The sequence below is a fragment of the Silurus meridionalis genome, chromosome 3 (assembly GCF_014805685.1).
Source record: "Silurus meridionalis isolate SWU-2019-XX chromosome 3, ASM1480568v1, whole genome shotgun sequence".
Lineage (NCBI taxonomy): Eukaryota > Metazoa > Chordata > Actinopteri > Siluriformes > Siluridae > Silurus > Silurus meridionalis.
Window position 1 is genome coordinate 17,338,896 of NC_060886.1, and position 12,540 is coordinate 17,351,435.

At 38.5% G+C, this 12,540-nt stretch overlaps 1 protein-coding gene across 3 annotated transcripts; it reads left to right on the forward strand.

The window, feature by feature from the left end:
• The first annotated feature begins 2,501 nt into the window (after positions 1 to 2,501).
• etv5a (ETS variant transcription factor 5a) lies at positions 2,502 to 12,398 on the forward strand. 3 transcript variants are annotated; one of them, XM_046845740.1, is made up of 13 exons: positions 2,502 to 2,636; positions 4,049 to 4,179; positions 4,271 to 4,364; positions 4,552 to 4,599; positions 5,041 to 5,091; positions 6,635 to 6,758; positions 7,358 to 7,633; positions 8,308 to 8,594; positions 9,360 to 9,419; positions 9,740 to 9,808; positions 9,922 to 10,091; positions 10,205 to 10,306; positions 10,422 to 12,398. In XM_046845740.1, exons 2-13 carry the CDS (start codon positions 4,132 to 4,134, stop codon positions 10,650 to 10,652), a joined length of 1,560 nt encoding a protein of 519 aa, XP_046701696.1. In that variant the 5' UTR covers positions 2,502 to 2,636; positions 4,049 to 4,131; the 3' UTR covers positions 10,653 to 12,398. The 3 variants fall into 3 exon arrangements, with proteins under 3 accessions (XP_046701696.1, XP_046701695.1, XP_046701698.1); XM_046845739.1 differs by having other exon boundaries at positions 2,519 to 2,622; XM_046845742.1 differs by having other exon boundaries at positions 2,519 to 2,622; positions 4,274 to 4,364.
• The last annotated feature ends 142 nt before the right edge of the window (positions 12,399 to 12,540 follow it).

Sequence of the window (12,540 nt, forward strand, 5' to 3'; positions counted from 1 at the left end):
CTTCAACTACTCTTTCCCATAACTTCATATTGTGGCTGACCAACTTTATTCCCCTGTAGTTACTGCCTTATCTCCTTTTTTCAAAAAAAAAATTGGTGCCAGCACACTTAGTTTCCATTCTTTAGGTATCTTCTCACCTTCCAAAACGTTGTTGAACAATCTGGTTAAAAACTCCACTGCCATCTCTCCTAAATATCTCCATGCTTCTACTGGTATGTCATCTGGTCCAACTGACTTTCTACTCTTCATCCTCTTAATAGCTTCCTCCTTACTAATCCTATCCACTTCCTGTTCACCATCTCCACCTTATCCAACCTTCTCTCGCTCTTATTTTCCTTATTCACATGCTTCTCAACATACTTCCTCCATCTTCTCAACACATTCTCCTCACTAATTAAAAATTTCCATCTACATCCTTTATTGCTCTAACTTACAGCACATCCTTCCCAGCTTGGTCCCTCTGCCTGGCCAATAAATAATTTTCTCCTTCTAGTGTTGGGTATTCTCATCTCATCATCCAGCATCTCTTTACCACCACTGAGCCCCTGTCTGACCTCTTCCCTGAATCTCAGAGTACAATCTTCCTCCTTCAGTTGCCATTATCCTATTCTTTTTTCAGTCCTCACTCTCCTCCTCTTCTTCTTCACCTACAAAGCTATCCTACAGACCACGAGCCGATGCTGTCTAGCTACACTGTCCCCTGCCACACTATATAGTCTCCAATCTCCTTCAGGTTGCATATCCTGCATAGAACATAGTCCACCTGTGTGCACCTTCCTCCACTCTTAGACGTCACCCTATGATCATCCTTCTTCTTAAAATAAGTGTTCACCACTGCCATTTTCATACTTTTAACAAATCTACCACCATCTGCCCTTCTACATTCCTCTCCTTAAGACCATACTTACCCATCACCTCCTTATCACCTCTGTTCCCTTCACCTACATGCCCATTAAAGTCTGCCTAATCGCCATTCTTTTATTCCTAGGTACACCTTCTACCACTTCATCTAACTCACTCCAGAATTTTTCCTTCTTCTCCATCTCACAACCCACTTGTGAAGCATAAGCACCAATTAAATTTATTATCACCCCTTCAACTTTCAGCTTCACCTTCATCACCCTATCAGAAACTCTCTTCACCGTCACTTCACTCTTACTGTACTCTTCCTTCAGAATCACCCCTACACCTTCTCTTTCCATCCACACCATAAAAGAACAGTTTAAAGCCACCTCAAATGTTCCAGGCATTACTTCCTTTCCACTTGGTCTCCTGAACACACAACATATCTACCTTTCTTCTCTCCATCATATCAGCTGACTCTCTCCCTTTACCAGTCATAGTACCAACAATTAAAGTACCAACCCTAACCTTTGTCTCTGTAGGCATCTTCCTCCTCTCCTTCTCCTCCTTCAGCCAACAGTAGCCCAATTTCCACCGGTACCCCGTTGGCTAGCAATACCTGTGGCGGTCGTTGGTAACCCAGGCCTCGACCGATCCGGTAAAAAATTCTGATTCGTGATCCGCATATTTGATTTGGCACATGTTTTACACTGGATGCCCTTCGTCATGCAACTCCTTCCCATTTATCCAGACTTGGGAACAGCACTAAGAGTGCACTGGCTTATGCAACGCTAATGGCTGGGTTTAAAGTGTCCCTTGACACATGTAAAAATAAGCAGCATGTATGCATTCACTTGGACAGATATTCTATCCAGGGAGTATTCCTGTCTAACATCCACTGTTAAGCAGGTTTAGTTATAAGTTTCTATTACATTGTAAAAAATAAATTAATGCATTAGAAGAATAGACTTAGTTCAGAACAGGTACAATAACTGTTGTTGGTTTGTAATTCAAAGTTCAAGCTACACTCACACATAAAGCAACTCTTAGTGACAAAGCATCCAGAGGGCTTTCAATTTCAATAAGAACTGGCTACTTTCAGCATCATGAGTAATAGAAATGGTTGGGAATTAGATGTAGGAGTGTCCAACAACACAACAAAGTTGAGAAAAGTTACATACATTGCTGGTGATACAATAGCCTACTTAAAGAATATAGTGTCCTATATTTCATAGTATATTCTATATTACCTTATATTTGATAGTTAATAACATATTTCATGATATACTATGGTATCAGACTTTTTCGAAGCTAGACATATTTGAACAAACGTGTCGTGACTACAGCAGGACTTAAAAAAAAAAAATAAGCCTGATGTTAATTTTACCTGCGATCTGAATTTTGGGTGGATGTCTCTTTAAGAGCCTGCGGCGAGGGAGGGGGAAAAAAACAAGCTGAATGTGAACGTGAATGAAACACAGTCATTCATAAAAATAGGACGAGCTCGAGCTGTGATTGGTCAGACCATACTCATGAATAATTCATTATCTTTCAACGACTATTGGTTGTTGACTTGACTGACAGGAAACGTAGCCAATGGAAATCAGACACTTTTGTTCAGGGAACCCAAGGGGAAACCAGAGCAGTCCATTTACAAAATCCCATTCAAGTTTTGTGTCGGGAGCAGAGCGCATCTACAGACTGAGCGAAACACACGCCAGTGTTTCATTCTCGCGGATTTACAGTCTTTAGCGGGTTTTCAGGACAACAAAACAAACGGTATTTTCTACACGGTGAGAAGAAAGTCCGGTATGCTTTTGCAGATGAAAGATGTGTTATGGAAGCGGTTTTTGATATTGATTAAGTTTATCTTCGACCCTAAACTGCGAATCCAGCAGCTATTTCGCGTTGAGGGGGAAAAAAAAGCGCAACGCCATTTTATCTTACACAGGGCTTACTTTGGCAACCATGTTTTTTTGCATGAAGTTTTCTTAAGGGCTGTGTTTTATATTATTGATGCATGGGAGGTATTGAGCTCAGTGTTCCTCGTGAACTTGTTTATGGCTTTGTGAATGGAGGGCTCGGTTTAATCCTCACACAGATCGGGTTTCATTTCATTGAGAAAAACAAGGGGGCCACGCGAGGGCTGCTCACCTCGGCGGAGAGAGATGGAGCGCGTTCCTCTTACTGTCATGCTGGATGATTATTATTATTATTATTATTATTATTTAGGATTTAGTGTGGGTGTTTTTTTTTTCCTTTAAAACAGATGTATAAGTTTTTTTCCTTTTTCCCCTTCAAAGATTTCAAATGAAAAATAATCAAGAGAAATAGTCAACTCAATAAATATATTTAATTGTAGATATTTTTGTTGCCTTGAACTCGGTGGAAACCCATCGTTTTGTAAACGCCGTGTTTTGAACACGCTGTTGCTGATTTAATGATGCGGGTAATGGAAACGCGGACATGCCTCATTAAAGTGTACAGTTTTTACTCTGAACTTTCTGCGAATCAGCCAGCTGAACATGCGTCATGCGCACTTCTCCTCTCTCTCTTCCCTCTCTCTCTCTCTCTCTCTCTCTCTCTCTCTCTCTCTCTCTCTCGTTCTCTCTCTCTTTCTCTCTCTCTCCTCTCCCTCTCAAAGTCAGTGTTTTACCTCCCAGACGTTCGTGTTTTGTTAGTTTTTTATTATTAAATCCCTATTTTTTGCAGCTCACACAACGACTTTGCTTTTTTTTCACCTTTATGGTTAGTTAAATTATCATGTTAATATGCGCCCGAGAATAAAACTCCAATATTGTGTTTTGCTGTGCTCTGGATCCCTCTAGGCTAGATGATGGAATTGCTTTTCTTTTGGCACAATAACAAATGCAATACATTATATGCACTGGCAAAACATAATCATGCATTTGGTATGCAAAATAATATTCCCAAGCTTGTGATTTTGTGATCGTTTATAATCTTGAGCACAGATGGGAAGAATTTTTTTATTTTTATTTTTTGATTATATAAGGGTAAGGTTCTCAGGGTGTGTTTACATGGTGCAGCACATACACCGTGCTCTCAACACACTCCGATGTAATGAACAACAGAAATAGGAGAAGATAGCAGGTCAAGATTCTTTCAGACTGCGTACGGGACAATAAAGTGTTGTGATTGTGTGCAGTGAGTGGCTCTCTGACCTGTAAATCTGTTCTTTCTGTAGAGGAAAGAGAAATCTGAAGGAATTCTGTCCTCATCGCTTTTGAGCGAAGACCCATTGCTGGGATTTGTAAAGACCCAGGTATCATGGACAGATTTTATGACCAGCAAGTACCATTTATGGTCCCATCAAATGTGAGTCATTTTTTTTCCTCCACTGGTAGTCACATGCACTGAGAGCTTTTTTCATATGGATTTCTATTACAATAACCCGTCTGCTCTAAAGCAGAAATCATCCCAAGTGGAGGAGCCATACAACAGAACCATCAATGAGAGGAAAAGAAAGTTTGTAGACACCGAACTTGCTCAGGACACAGAAGGTACTATAACACTTACATTTTTGTTATTTTAAGTGTTTTTTTTGTTGTTTTTTTTTTTATTTATGTGGAGTAACAAATAGCATTTTGGGGTCTGGGATAAATAGCTTTTACTCTTTTTTTTTAGGTTTCTTAAAGAGTTTTAGCAGTATGATTTATTCAGACTGTGTTCCCTGTGTGTCTATTGCAGAACTCTTCCAGGATCTCAGTCAGCTACAGGAAATCTGGATTGCAGAGGGTGATGATCCTTTTCTTGTTTTCTATTTCCAGTAGAAAATTGTATCCAGTTTCATAGATTTATTTATTTACTTTTGTCTTTGCACATTACTAAAAAAAAAACAATTACACCCAGCTGTACTTAAGAGCTAATTGAACATTTATTGTAAAAACTTTTTTTCCGTTCCATTGTGCAAATTATGGGGTTTGTCTTTCGACAATGTATTCATGGGAGCACAATAAATGCTTTCTTTTGTTGTTATTTTTTTGCCCACTGCTGCTTGGTTATAGTGGCAGGCTTGTTGTGTTTTGCATTATTCAAACTTTACAGTGAGACAGCTGGTTCTAATGCCAGTGCTTGCTCTAGTGCACACAGTACTATTTAGTGAGATTTGTGTATTCATTCTTTTTTTATTTTATTTTATTTTTTTTAACATCAACATCTCTCATTTTGTCTCCACAGCCCAGGTGCCTGATGATGAACAGTTTGTTCCAGACTTTCAGCCGGACAGCTGTGAGTACCTGAGATTTGATATTTATACTCAATTGTCATGTATACTGGATGAAGTCCAGAGAACTCAAGGACCACTAGGGAAGATATTCATTATTCATTTCTTGTTCCAATTTTCTCATTTCTGGTCAAGTCATTTGAGAGGATAAAGGGCTCATTATAAACAGAAAAAGGTGTTGAGTACTTAGGCAGTCTTGGTGATTTTGTTTGGGTTGAAAATTCTCAGTAGAGATCCTGATAACTGATTTTGCTGGTTTGGTTCCCATGGAAACCTTTTGAGATTCTAAACAATAGATTTTTTTTTTTGTTTGTTTGTTTTTTTGTTTTTTTTATAATAATAATTATTAGTAGTAGTATTTAGTACCTACTTGGTCTCAGGCATTGCAAGAAAGAAGCTCATAATGATTTCATGCTTTCATGCACTCAACTTAGTCTTGAATGATCTGAATTCCAGAGGGTGGGAATGCCTATACCCAGACCTGCTGAAACGGAGTAAAGGTGTTCTTACCAGCACCCTTCTTGACACCATTTCAGCTTTCAATATGGGATCTGTTAGGACCTGGCCGCTGCATCCCAGTGAAATGCTTGTGTAATATTCAGCGATGCATTTTATAACTTCCCATTTCTCTTGTTTGACTTGTAATAGTTTATTTGTGTTTTGGTCTGATGCTGAAACTGGGAGTCAGGGTGTAATGTTTTTTATTTCCAGACCTCATTTTTCAGTCTTGTTTGCTTATCCAGTAAAGTGAAGACAGATATAGTACAGTACATTTTTTTTTCTTTCAATTATTATTTACATAGAGAGGCACTCTGTGGGTGTGTAGACAATCTCTTGGCTGTGGCCATTCAGTGCAGTGTGAAATGTTTCACGTGTGTATGATGGTCATCTTGGAATAGGCTTTGGGTACTTGGCACTGGTCCATTTGTCTCTACAGGTTCCTCTTTTGCAGAGCTGTGGGGTTCTTCTGGTTATTTGTAGGACATCTCGTGCATTACTGTAGCCTGCATTAAGAGAAGGGAGGGAAAATCCATCTGCCATTAGGTTTCATTTAAGGGAGTGTCTAATGTTAATCATAGTGCAATGCACTGTAGCTTTCAGCATGCGTTTTGAGTGTTCACATGCCTGCTATGTGATTTCCTAAGCTCAGTATAGTCAACTTGATTTATCTTGCTAGTGTTGCGCTGTGCCCAGGGATCCAGTTTCGTTGGCCATTATGTGGCGCCGGATATGGGAGCTGATGCAGAGATCCAGCGGCTAATGGTTACAGTGTGGGGAGGAAAATCATTCCCAATCATTGAATTACAGCTACTGTGATTCATGAGTATCGATTTGCCCGTGATGGAAATCAAAAGGGAGCACTTTGATTGTTCATGTTTTGCAAAGCCACAGTACTGATGACCGAAGGATGTATCTTTTATACCCTAGCAGTCAGCCAATTAATGGTGTTGAGTAGAACGCTTCTGCAGAAGATCAGTACTATACTGCCATTGATGTGATCGATTAGATGCACTGTATTATATACTTCCACCTCATTGTGTTTTTCAGTGACATTTCATGGCCCTCCTCCAACCAAGATCAAACGGGAGCTGAGTCCTTCCAAAGAGCTCTCCCCCTGCAGTGAAGACAGGAGTCCAATGCTGTATGGAGAGAAGTGCCTTTATAACTACAGGTAAGCATTCAGTGCAAATTTCTCCCTAAGCTGACGTGATAATTACTGCACTTTCCATTACATGATTTTATATTAAATAAATTGAATCAGAATTTTACTCTTTATTTATGTACTCATTTTATTTATACTAATTCTTTAAGCTTAAATTTTGCACATTTACATTTTAGATTTGTAAAATCTTAATACTTTTTCATTATTATTTTTATTAGGGTAAACAATGCATTAGCTTTTAGCATTTCAATATCTCACCATTATCAGACAAGGATGCCATTTCTCTACATTTAACTCAACCACCTGGAAAAAATAGTTCGATTTAATGTCAAACAGGGTTCTTTTTTCTGTTTATTAAAACAAGACTTATACAAAGAAGAATTATTCAAAGAAAGTATGCAAACCATGTTATTAGTTTATCACTAACAAGCAACTACTTATAGTTTTACTGTAAAGCAGCTTTCCAAAATTTGTTTACATTCAAACTTTCTTTTCTTGTTTAGTTTTGTCTTTGTATCATCACTGTGCCATTAACGGCATGCAGTGATAAACCCCCCACCCCACCCCACCCCCTTATGTGACACTGTTTTCTTTCTTGGACCTTGCAGTGCCTATGAAAGGAAAACCTCCACTGGGTTCAAGCCATTGACTCCTCCTTCAACGCCTGTGTCTCCATGCAGTTCTACCACCACTCACCCCATGCATGAACAGACGCCTCCTCTTGTCCATAATTCTACATTAAGGCAACACTCCCTGCACGGACAGACTGCTGTTACCAACTCGGCCCTTAGTCAGAGGGCCCTCCCTCTACATAACCAGACTCCACCTTTTGCAGTGCCATGTCCACCTCAAAACCACAATGCCCCCTTTAACAACGAGCACAGGTGAGTGTCTGATGTTTTACTGTAGTTACCTAGAGTCAGGTCCACAAATAAAATATCAGGACCATACTATATATTATTATTATTTTTTTATTCCTAGCTGCTAATTATTTTTTGCATGTCTGAAGAAGAAATAGTGTTCATTTCAATTAAGTCAGTCTCAGATTTTTTAATTCTTTTAGTGGAAAGGTTTCTTTTCAGTGTATGCTCTGTAGCATGTACTGTAAAAGACATCGTGGTATATAGGTATATATGGTAGCCAAAGTTCACTTACATGAATTTCCCAGGAAAGAACTGCTGTGGTGTTATAATTCAGATAATATGGTGCTGTGGTTGCATTACTGCTTGCCTGTAGGAGAGCTGTCTTAATTTGACCCCCGTGGGAATAGAGAGGCTGGCTGTGCACCCTGCCAGCTGCAGTATGATTTCTGGGAGCATGCCGAGGAATTTGTGGCATGTCATTGGCAGTTAGTAATATGGAGGTTGGAACTCCTTCGTAAGCAACAGACCAGAATGTCTGCTAAGAGCTTCTTTAAAATAGCTCTCCCTTAGGTTTAATCAGATTAAATTTTCTCATTTCACACACTCTATAACAGTACTAGCAAATACATTGAACTAGATGTGTTGGTATATTCTTTAGGTCATTTGAACATTTGTTTAATTACTTTTGTCACTAGGTTTCAGCGCCAGCTCTCAGAACCTTGTTTGCCATTTCTACCTTCTGAGGCCCAGGCAAAGCCAAGCTACATTCCCCAGGCATCAAGCACTTCACCTAGAGATGGCCGGCCGCCGTATCATCGGCAAATGTCAGAGCCAGTGGTTCCTGTTCGTCCTCAGGGTTTTAAACAGGAGCTGTTGGATCCTCGCTACACCGAGCAGGGTGTTCCCAACATGGGCCCACCCCAGGCTGCCTTCCACCCAATGGCCATTAAGCAAGAGCCAAGAGACTTTGGTTTTGATTCTGGTAAATATTAATAAATTATTACATCTTAAAAGGAACAATGAGCTTGTCCAGACCTCATCAGAAAAGGCCAACGTTGGTGCGAAGAAATGGTGCTCAGGTTGTGGAATCTTCTGTGTGTGCGCTTGTCCCTGCCTCACCAGGCTCTGCTAAAACTCACAGATCCATGCAAATAGTCACACACTAACTTTCAGAGAATAGACAGTCTGACGTGGCGATATTCTTTGCCCTTGCAGAATTTTTCTCTGAATAATAGGCCTCACCCATGTAGTTGAATTAAAGGCAGAAAACTGACCTAGTGAGGTTTATAGAAAGTAAATTACAACCCTCTCTAACTGGAACAAGAGTGGTGAATTAAAGACATTTATACAGCTTTGATTTTCTATAGTTGAATAGTTGTGCATTATTCTAACACAATAACACTGTTCCTTGATTTTACCATCACCAAATGTAACCAATTTAAAGTAATGATGTCTAACAGAGGAACATTACTGTTTGATTTCCTTACACATGTTGCTCAGTAATGTTGATCTTAATCTATTGTCTATATAAGTGTGTAGGACCTTATACTGTGGTTGACTAAGAGTAATTCATTTTACATCAGAAATTAGAAAAAGGATACTAGCAATACAGCTGTTGTTTTGTAAGCATTAAGACAGATTTATGCAAATATATTGCCTTTGTCATGGACATTTTCAGTGCATTAATGGTGAAATATTTTATTCTATTATTTTTTATTTTTTAATTGTTTCTTTACTTGATTTTCAGAAGTGCCTAACTGCCGGTCTTCATTTGGGAGAGGAGCAAACTTTTACCAAAGCCAAGAAAGTACGTAATAACTTTGATGAAATGACTGTTTTAAAAGATCATTTGTTTCAGTTCCTGTATTTTGTTCTTGTTTCTCTAAATTACTTGTTCATTTTTTTGCATTTCTAAATAAATTCTGACTGTAATGCGTCATTAGTGTGTGTGTGTGTGTGTGTGTGTGTGTGTGTATATATATATATATATATATATATATATATATATATATATATATATATATATATATATATATATATATATATATATATATATATAATATATAAAATTTGTGACCAAACACAGCTTTTCCCTGCATTTACTCACCTTGTTCCTTTTTCTTGCAGGTTTTTCTTTTGACAGAGATCAACACTTGTATTATGATGACACATGTGTAGTTCCAGAACGACTTGAAGGTAAGACCCCCTAATTAAAATCATGCACATGAGTATACAAGATATATAAATCAGACATTTATTTTCAACTTGAGAATGTTGGTAGGTTTTCATCAGTATTATTTTATAAACAGGAAAAGTCAAGCAGGAGCCTTCTGTATTTCGTGAAGGCCTACCCTACCAACGTCGTGGCTCTCTCCAGCTCTGGCAGTTTCTTGTCACGCTTCTTGATGACCCTGCCAACGGTCACTTCATTGCTTGGACAGGGCGTGGCATGGAGTTTAAGCTTATTGAGCCGGAAGAGGTCAGACCTGTATACAAATTATATATTGTATAAAGTACACTACACATCTTTAATTTTTTTTTTTACGTGCAGTCCTGATATAATTTTTAAATAATGTATAACTTGCACACTAGGTGGCTCGACGTTGGGGCATTCAGAAAAACCGACCAGCCATGAATTATGACAAGCTGAGTCGCTCTCTGCGCTACTACTATGAGAAAGGCATCATGCAGAAGGTAAAGACAAGCTCACATTTATCTAACGTGATGCTTAGCTCACAATTATAATATGCAGTACAGTACGTTCTTTCATTTGCCTTTTAGTAATTTTACTTTTTTTTTTTCTTCTCAGGTTGCTGGTGAAAGGTATGTCTACAAATTTGTGTGTGACCCCGAGGCCCTCTTCTCTATGGCCTTTCCAGACAACCAGAGGCCAAACATTAAGGCTGATCCTGATGGCTTGCCTGTAGTGGAGGATGAGACATTACCCATCACTCACTATGATGAAGGAGGTTCTTATCTGGTAGATGGAGGAGAGCAGTGCGTCACTGGGATGCCTTTTCCGGATGGCTATGTGTACTGACTCTCGTCCCTAACCCACACCCTGAACTGTTGAGCAGACTGGAGCATGTCTGTCCCTGCTGCCTCTACTTCTGCCCTGTTGTCCATTTACAGATTAGCCCTCCCCCAAAAGTTGCATTAAATTAACGGAGAGGTCTGCAAACCATCAAATCTCTGGCGTTGGCCCATGAGAAAGTGTCTGGGAAGTGAGGCATATCTGGACTTCTGCAGCTTAACCTACTTTGTGGTTACTTGCTACTTTGTGTCTTGATGCTGCAGAAAAATGTAAAATCAGTGTGCTGAAGGACTGTTGGGTCTCTGTGCAGACTGAAAGAATTGTAGCAATTTTGACAATCTGTTTTTAAAAAAATTAAAAAAATGACAAAATATTAAGAGGTGCCCTAAAATAAAAAAAAAATATATATATATGTATATCAAAACACAGCACTATTTAATAGCTGCCTATTTGGGTACTAATAGATTTGTGTTACCTCAAAATCATGTAGACATCTATTAGAAGTAAAAAGGGCTTTATTTTGCAAATGAAAAAGTCCCGGTTATTTCTTTCGTTTTGGTTAGACTTGTTTAGAAAGCTGGCTTTTATACAATACTTTGGTTTAACTACATGCAGGACCGCTTCAATCATGGAATTTCTACACAATATGTCCTTTTTTTTTTTATTGTTAAATTGCTTGTTTTTAGTCATTGTAAGTGTTGTGGGGTTGTTTTTGTATCTTTAGTTTGCTCTCTCCCACTGGATTATTCAAAGGATATTGCTCTATAATGACGCTGAAAGAGAGATACTCTAAGACATTCGGTCAGATTACAGTGACTGTTAACCCATTGTTAAACACGTTTCATATGCATTTGACACTTCCTTAAAAAATTGGTACATTATTTAAAACAAGAATTTAATGTTCAAAAAGGAATGCACTAGACAAACTTTCTTCAAGAGAGTTACAGCCTCTGACTACTTAAAATGTATTTAAGGGTCAATGTTTTTATCCTGTTTTGTATTATCTTTGGCTTATTTTTCTTTGGCACTCTACAAGTTTTAAAATGCACCAAGATGGCAGGACAGCCAGGACATTGCATGCAAAAAAGGTGAAAAGAACACCTCCTGGACTCCTTTTCACTGCCAATATGAAGTTGATGAAAGACCACTGCTTTCTTTTTGCATGGTAGTCAACTGACAATTGTCCACTAACATATCGCTTAATGCTGGACAAAGATGAAATTAATTTCTCTGCTTTTTTTCTGAGAAAGATGAACTTATATAAATATATATTTTTGCAACATCTGCATTGTTTTGATTATATTGTATCAGCTGTATAGTACTGCCTAAAACATGTTTAAAATTGGGGATGCTTGTGCTGCTTTCACTGCAGATTCAGGGCTCAATGGACTCCCTTTGTGATGGTTTAGAGCAATGGCTTCCATAAGAGTCCTAAGACATACAGAGCCAAACTGTGTTATTGCTTATCCCAGGTTCTCAACACACATGCAATTGGATTCATTCAAATTTTTTTTATGATTTTGGTACAATTGAAGACTGTTTGAGGAAATACACAGTTAAAGGGAATTATGCTTTGGTATGAAAACTGATCTATATGTATTAGGCTTACTCACTGAATGAGCGGTTTAAGTGATCATGCCTTGTCACCAGAAGGGAGAGTCTGCATGTGTATGCTTCACCTTCTTTCATCATATTGTATACCTTTTAGTTTATAATCTGTTCTGGGTACAATAAACTGTTCTTTCTGCTTCACATCTATTGGAAATTTTCATTTCTCTCACTCTTAGCCCTGTTTGGCAAAGTTCACTCTGTTAAGCTATCAGTGATTTTGTGAGAAAATCTTCCTTTTATATGTAAGAAAAGGTTGGTAAATTTCAGGTTTTTTTTTATGAAG

Bases quoted from the DNA above. Each gene is read 5' to 3' on its own strand.
- etv5a (XM_046845740.1), top strand. From the start codon at position 4,132: ATGGACAGATTTTATGACCAGCAAGTACCATTTATGGTCCCATCAAAT. The intron at 9,420-9,739 runs GTACGTAATAAC...TTTTTCTTGCAG, and splicing joins CTTTTACCAAAGCCAAGAAA to GTTTTTCTTTTGACAGAGAT. The intron at 9,809-9,921 runs GTAAGACCCCCT...TTTTATAAACAG, and splicing joins AGTTCCAGAACGACTTGAAG to GAAAAGTCAAGCAGGAGCCT.